We start from the raw sequence: 7,115 nt of genomic DNA, 5'->3' as shown, positions 1-7,115 counted from the left end.
CTAGATCTTATTCTTTATCTTCGGAGCACCTCAAATAGCGCTTGGCATTTTGCAGTCTTTCAATACATGAATTTTGGATTAGTCGAAGTGAATTGAGGGTATGAGGATTCTCTGAGTTCATCCCTTAGGCAGTTGACTGGGGTGCGGTTGGCTTGGACTGGATGGGAGGGCTTGGGTCAGGGCAGGTCTGTCCTGGTGTTGCTGTGCTGCTCTTGAAATCCATAAAGCACTTCAAGCAAATGCACAGAGTAAAGAAGTGGGCCCTTAGAATTTGTCTTTTGCCATTAGGTTAGAAGGTTAGAGGAGAGTAAAGCTTTCTCATTTTGAGAATGTGTATTTTTCATGGCTGCAGACCATGTTGAATACGTGCTTAGCTTGAAAGACATTGAAAATTTGGATTTCTCCCAGAGTTCAGCCAGAGACTTTTTTGAGTTCCTTTGCTTCCGTGTAAAATTTGGATTTTTTTTTTTTTTTTGAGAATACAACAAGGGAATAAGAAAAAAGCAAGTTCCAGTGAAATGGGAAGTGCTTTAATAGGAATGTTTTATTGTCTCCGCCCACGTTTTGGACATACCTTATGAACTGAAAACACTGCTTTAATAAAAATGGAATCCTATTGGTTACATGAAATCCGGTCCCTCCTTCTTCAAGTAGACTGAAGGAGGGGCCCTCATTCCTTGGGGTTGCTGACGAGGGCTGTGGTGGAGTAGGAGTAGGGACTGAGCAGAGCAGCGATGGTGTAGCGGCGGGGGCCAGAGTCGTTTGCTGTGAACACCACCTGCGAGAGAACACAGACAGGGTCCGTTTCTAACAGAGCTCTACAACGTGCGTCATGGACAGAGACATGACTGGAAGTCAGAATCAAATTAATTACTTTATTTTATTATTTCATTTTTTGGAACAGTTAGAACAAAAGGCAAAAATCCAAAAATTTTCTTGTAAGCTAAACCCTTGGAGCCCCATGCAGCGCTTAGAACAAGAGTTCTTTGCCACCCTCTATATGATCAGGTATTTTTGTTTTGCAAATTCGCACAGAGAATCAGAGTGGCCCTAGTGTGGCTGAGCGAAATCAGAGAGCCTAAATGCTCTTGTTCACTTTCTTGGTTTTAGAAAAAAGAGGGGAGAACGTGGAAACTGGCGTTCAAGGACCCAACTCCTGAGAATGATGACTGCCAATCCCACCGCAGACTTGGAGACCTAGAAATTTTCAGGCTGGAAGGGAACATTCTTCTCATTTTACCGATAAACAAATCAGACCTCTGAATTAGAGTGTTTGGCCCAAGTGTATACAGTGACAGAGCCAGGCTAGAAGTTAAAGCTCCTGTCCCCAAATCCAGAGATTCTTCTCCCATTATTCCTTTGTATTTTCTACCATGAGGATCAAGTACATTTTTATGTATCTAATAAGCAATGAAATATGGAATAAAAGCATTATAGGATTCTATTTACAATATAAGCAGAGTGAGGAGGATCATGTTGGAATTCTGAAATCTACACATGTTGGAGTTCACTTAAGTCTTCCAACGAGGCAAATTGTTGATCAAAGCATTGTTCCAGTTAGTCACGGATGCCAGGCAAATTCATTAGAGCTTCTGAGACTCAGAAGCTAGGCTAGGGCTAGGCCAGGTGCCCGGAGTGAGGCAAATAGGGAGAAATTTGGTTCAGGGGAGAGATGGAGGACAGCGAGGAGGTGTTTTAATCTTACTTATTTTGTACACAGGCCCTGGATAGTGCTTGGGACACACACTGGATAAATACTTTTTGTTTCAAAGTGAAAAAAGGAAATCTTGATTACTTGGGGACAGGAGAAAAAAGATCTGACTGAACCATACCAAAACCAAAATTAGCATCAGGGCAAGGAAAGGTGAGAATCACTTAAGAATCTCTGTGAAGGAGGAAGAGCACTCCTGAAAGGCCAAGTTTCTGGAAGCAACTTGGGAAATTTTCTCCTCTCTTATAGTGACATTGGCCTCCAGCTCCACTTGATTCTTCTTAAAAATTGTAAATGGCATAATCTGTGTTCAAAATCCATGAAATGAAGAGGACTAAAGTTCCAAAAGAAATGTCCTAATTTTCTTGGTAAGTCTAATATGGCCACCTGGGGCGGTGGCCAGGGAGGAGGTGGTAGGGCTCAAGGATGGCAACACTCTGGGAGGTCCTTATCAGAAGAAGTTGGCAGGAAAGGAACTCATGGCTGGACCCACCATGCACCAGTCATCAAAGGGAGGCACTGGGACTCATGCTTGCCTGCTTGCTCTCTCATTCCCCATATCCATTCAGGTTCCAAATTGGGCTCATGGTCCTGCCTAATGTGTCTTACATCAGTCCCTTCCCTTCCATTCCAAGAGCAGGGATATGTTTTCACTTCTGAATCTCTAGCATCCCGAAGTGTGCTCAACACAGAAAAGGGTTTTATTTTTTAAATGTTTGTTGAATGAATGCTAAAAGAGTGAACAGCAGACGAAGAAAGCTAACATCTAATGAATAGGGGCAACATGTCATGGACAGTACACAGTGAATCTTCTCAGATGATCTCATCAGGCCGAGACTCTAGGGGCAAATGTCTTGTGGTGGGTACCTTCTAAACCTCGCATCCATCCCTGACCGGGCTCTTGCTGCCGGGCTGAGGAGTAACCAGAGGCACGCTTCTTGGTAGATGGGGGTCTCTTGGTGACATGTGGGCCTCAGAAATCAAACAGGCCTACAGTTTCCCTGGCAACACTGTCTACTAAAAGAACCATTTTATGTCAATTGAAAATCTCATCCATGACTAAGCCAGAGAGAATGGTCCTTTTCATGCCGAGCTATTTTTGATGCAATTAGTTGATCTTTAACTCTGACCAACATGTCTGGATTCTATTTCCATGACAGCCATCTGTTTTAAATGACTTAAGGAATCACAGACAAGTAGGGAGATGGGTCCATGTATAACTCTGAGGAATACTGTGTGAACCGTGGGTTACAAATGTGGCTTCATTAGTGTTATTCTTAGCTTGGCTTCTCACAGGAAGAAAGCTGAGGCACAGCTGAGGCTAAACCCAGCCTGGGCCTTGTCGGTAAACATTACTGCTTCTCCCCTTACTGGCCCCATGCCCTTGACAAGTTATGTAACTTCTCTGTGCCCCACTTTCTTCATCTGTGAGATGGAGCTCACAGTAGGACTGATCCCAATGGGTTGTTTATGAAGAAGAAATAGGTTAAATGTAGAACACAGAAGTGTCTGGCCGTGGTGTATGCTTGACACATGGTATCCATTGTGTTGCCATTATTATTTTGAATTTACTGTTTCTATATGCATTGCCCCAAATCACTTATCTAAACCTCTGGGAGCCAGATGGGCTGTGGAATGAAGTATTTTTCAGATTTGAGAGAAGTCAAATGGCTCATCTATCTTTTGTTACATAACATCCTAAGTGGGGTCTGGAAGGCTGCCTCATAATCCAACATATTAATATTTCTTTGTCAAACAAATATTTGTATCAGTGGAATGAATGAAGACTGTAAAGAACATTGTATAAGTTCAGGTCATGTTACTGAGTGAGTTTTCACCAAACTTAGAAAAAAGTTTGCTTTTCAGAGTTTTGTGGATTTCTGATTGTAGAAATGGGAAAAGGAAACTGCTAGTTCAGCGCTTTACTTCGGACAGTTCCATGGTATGAGAAGTGCAGACTGTGCCTTTCCTGGGACTAAGAGCGAAAAACCAAAACACAATGGAAGTGTCTCTACACTCACCTCCGCATATTCGTGGAAAGGGGAAATGCCGAGTGACTGCCAGTAGGACTTGGTGTCTAATTCCACTTTGTATATCCCTTCTACGAATTTCTCGTCAGTTGTGAGCCCATGAAGCTCCCCAAATTCACTGGTTTTCCTAGAAGGTGCAAAAATCCACATTAAGTTAGGCATTAAGAGAATAAATGACATGGTAAGGTAACACCACACATGCGTGTGCACACACATGCACGCACATTTGTGTGGGGGTGTGTGTGTGTGTGTGTGTATACATGTTTTTTTCTCAACCAAATCAGGACAGGGACTACTTTAGTAACTGAAATTAAATGATAGTAATTTGTCAGAAATGTTTCAAACAGCTCAATGTAGATTTTCTTTCTCTTATGAGAACAAGATATGGGTGTAATGTTTCACTTAAAGAAGAGTCATTGCGATTCAGGCTTGGTGTTTGGATGAAGTTTCGTGACTCTCCCTAGAAGTGACCATAAGCTGCTCTGACTCTGCAGTTTCCCATGATGACACCAGGGTCTCCTCCTCTCTCCCCCAGCTGCCAGCGGGCACCTTTCAGAGGTGGTATCATTTGTATACACACTGGGAACCCCAAACTACAATGAGGAACTGGTATCTGACTCTTTTCCCTTTTGTGTACTTAATCTCTTTAATAACTCTTGGCCAACAGCAAATATTAGGCACCTTTATTTTTAACTAGCTAACTTCTATTTCCATTTAAGTACCTAACGACAATAGCTGATGTTAGAAATTGCTGTCCTTTAGACTGCAAAAACTAAGACAGATTAAAATGGAAGTTGTCTTTACTGACTCTGACCATTGCCTTCCCACCTTTCTTCATTTCCAGGAAGAAAATATTTAGTTTCCTTTTTTGTCTTGTCATAAAAAAAAGATTCACACAAACATCTGAATGTTTTTGGTGTCCCTTCTATCTCTTGCTTAGAATATTCTTGTAACTGCTTTACATATTGTGTTTGCTATTTTATAAAAATATAAATGAATCAGCAAATAAAGACTCAGTTGAAAGCACACCAAAGAAAATGGACTTCCCAATGATAGGTGGAAGAATCATATTGCGATTCTTGGGAGTCAATTAAAATCCACAGAAATTCACCTCCCAGGGCATAAACACTTAGCAGTATTGTTGGTGCTGAGGATTTCTTGGCAGCTCTTTCTTTTAGTTAGTTGGTTTAGGTGTACTAAGGTGCATTGTCTTTGCAATTCTTGCTAGTGGAGGTCGAAAAACTCCGTGAAAGTTGTAAAGCAGTCGATGGAGACGAGAAGTCATTTTTGAACTTGACGGTGGGTGATTGTGAAATTGGTCTGTGGCTGTGCTTTGCATTATGTGACTTTCTCTTCTGTGTCCTTTCTTATTGAGCTTGACAGCCCCAAGCTTTGCACAGAGTAGGTGCTCCACAAGTGTTAGACAAAAGCCCTAAATTCTGGAGGATCCAGATAAACTACAGATAGGTGTCTTGTCAATGCTGCCCATCAATTCCTTTCCTTTCACTAAGAAATTAACACAGGTTGTATATCTTCCCTAAAATTCCAAGACAAGGACTCTCAGCTTGAGTGTTGTGAAGGGTAGCAGGGGAATCTGTGAAACTCCTGAAATTACATATACACATTTGTGTGTATGTGCATTTTTCGGGATGTGGAGTGCATAGTTTTCGTCAATTCTTAAAGTAGTCTGTGACCCAAAAAGATGGTGAAGCAATGCTGGACTAGGGGAGTTGCTGGCTCCTTCTTTGCACCACTGTCTGCCCTAAATGCTTCTCAGGCTCCTGGTCACTCCCAGCTAAGCAAAGCAAGAGGAGGGTATCCTCCTTAGGGCCCACTTGACTTCTGCCTGCATTTTCAATCTACTTGTAGATTCTTCAGCGAATGACATGAGCCACTTTCTCTAACAAGTGGCCAGTGAATAGGAAGATATAATGAAGTCTCAGCTCTAGGTTCATCGGGCAGCTTACCCAGAGGCGAACAGTTCCCAGGTCTCATCAGCAGCCTTTTTGAACACTTTCACATCCACGTTGGCAGCAGGACTGCCTCGGACAGCATCAAGGACTTTGACCATCAGAGGACACTTGGATTCACCAGCGCCCTAGGCGTAGAGAAGACAAGGGAGAAGTCAACAAAATTGGCAAGAGTGAAAGGATCTATTCTTTCTGGTGTTAGAAATCTGGAACAAGGCAGGAAGAACATGCTAATTCCATTTCCAGCAACGTAAGTGTTGATGGTTAATGAGCTTCCCTCACTCAGTCTAACACAGACCTGATTGTTTCCAAAGCAAGAATGGTATTTGCCTCTGGACATGCTGCAATCGACCAGGGGCATGGATAATGAATTTTAACGGAGAAAGTAGGCCCTCTGAGAACAGTTGCTTTGTTAATCCTTGCCATTTGAGTGGAATTACTGAAAAGACGTTATGTGCCACAAGACCAAATAGTTTTTCCTGAGAGCATTTCAGTCAGATGTGGCTGCGGTAATTCCCTCTTACTAGTTGTTTGTAAAATAATGTCAGACTACTTCTTGACCCATTTTATGGCATTTGTTAATTCTTCTAGAGGACTTAAGAATTAGATAACTGACTAGAATATTATCTACTAAGCCTTTCAAAGGTTAATCAATAAATACATTTTAATCAGCTAAAGGGAAATAAACTTTATAAAAGGATGTTTGTAAAAATTCAATATTAAGATATTCATGAATATGATATCTTTATTTCTACCATCTCTCTGAGGAAACTGAGGCACTGGGCATTGCAAAGCCAATGCACCAAAGCAGGAGAAGAGAGCACCCAGAGTCCCAGCCCCAGGACAGTGAGCTCTGCAGAACTTCATGCTTTTTGAAGTTTGAATCCATGATGTTTAAAAACAGGTGCTGGGTACCCTTGCTCTAGTCACAAAAGCTGGTTAGAAAAGCTAGAAGAAGTCACTTCTGCTTCACCTACTGTCCATAGGAAAGGTATAGAAGGACTTTAGGGAGTCAAATACTCACCGCGGGGCCAGCCTCAGATGCAAATACCAGTCCGGCGAGGCAGAGGAGAAGCAGGTGATGAGAAGCCATCGTGCCAAGAACGAGCAGACCTCTGTGATGGTCGCTTCCAGTTGGGGGCTTTTATACTCACTGCTCCCAAGTCAGGCTGCTGATCCCTGCCAATCTGACTCCAAACCTGCTGATTCTGATTATTGACTTAGTCAACAAAGGGAGAATAAGTAACCCGCACAAATATGAACCTTGCCTAGAGAGATTAGAGTGTTAGAACATTAGCTCTATGAAATATTCTTAACAGGTCATTTGACCACCTAGGTCACCAAAACAAAGCAGACGAAACAAAACAAAATATTCCTCTCCCTCCTTGGCTGGATGCAGCAACG

At 42.3% G+C, this 7,115-nt stretch overlaps 1 protein-coding gene across 1 annotated transcript; it reads right to left on the bottom strand.

Moving 5' to 3' along the window:
* Positions 1-526: 526 nt before the first annotated feature.
* TTR (transthyretin) lies at positions 527-7,111 on the bottom strand. The gene is made up of 4 exons (XM_001495182.5): positions 6,736-7,111; positions 5,709-5,839; positions 3,733-3,868; positions 527-778 (listed from the first exon to the last, which is right to left on the bottom strand). The coding sequence occupies exons 1-4, from the start codon at positions 6,802-6,804 to the stop codon at positions 671-673; spliced, it is 444 nt and encodes a 147-aa protein (XP_001495232.1). The 5' UTR covers positions 6,805-7,111; the 3' UTR covers positions 527-670.
* Between the last annotated feature and the right edge of the window lie 4 nt (positions 7,112-7,115).

Source organism: Equus caballus, chromosome 8, assembly GCF_041296265.1.
Source record: "Equus caballus isolate H_3958 breed thoroughbred chromosome 8, TB-T2T, whole genome shotgun sequence".
Lineage (NCBI taxonomy): Eukaryota > Metazoa > Chordata > Mammalia > Perissodactyla > Equidae > Equus > Equus caballus.
Note: the sequence above shows the minus strand (reverse complement) of the source record. Positions and strands in the feature narration are given on the sequence as shown.

Excerpts from the sequence above, each read along its gene's own strand:
- TTR (XM_001495182.5), bottom strand. The coding sequence starts at position 6,804 with ATGGCTTCTCATCACCTGCTTCTCCTCTGCCTCGCCGGACTGGTATTT. Across the intron at positions 5,840-6,735 it reads CATCTGAGGCTGGCCCCGCG|GGCGCTGGTGAATCCAAGTG; the intron begins GTGAGTATTTGA and ends CTCTACGCCTAG. Across the intron at positions 779-3,732 it reads CTTTCCACGAATATGCGGAG|GTGGTGTTCACAGCAAACGA; the intron begins GTGAGTGTAGAG and ends GTTCTCTCGCAG.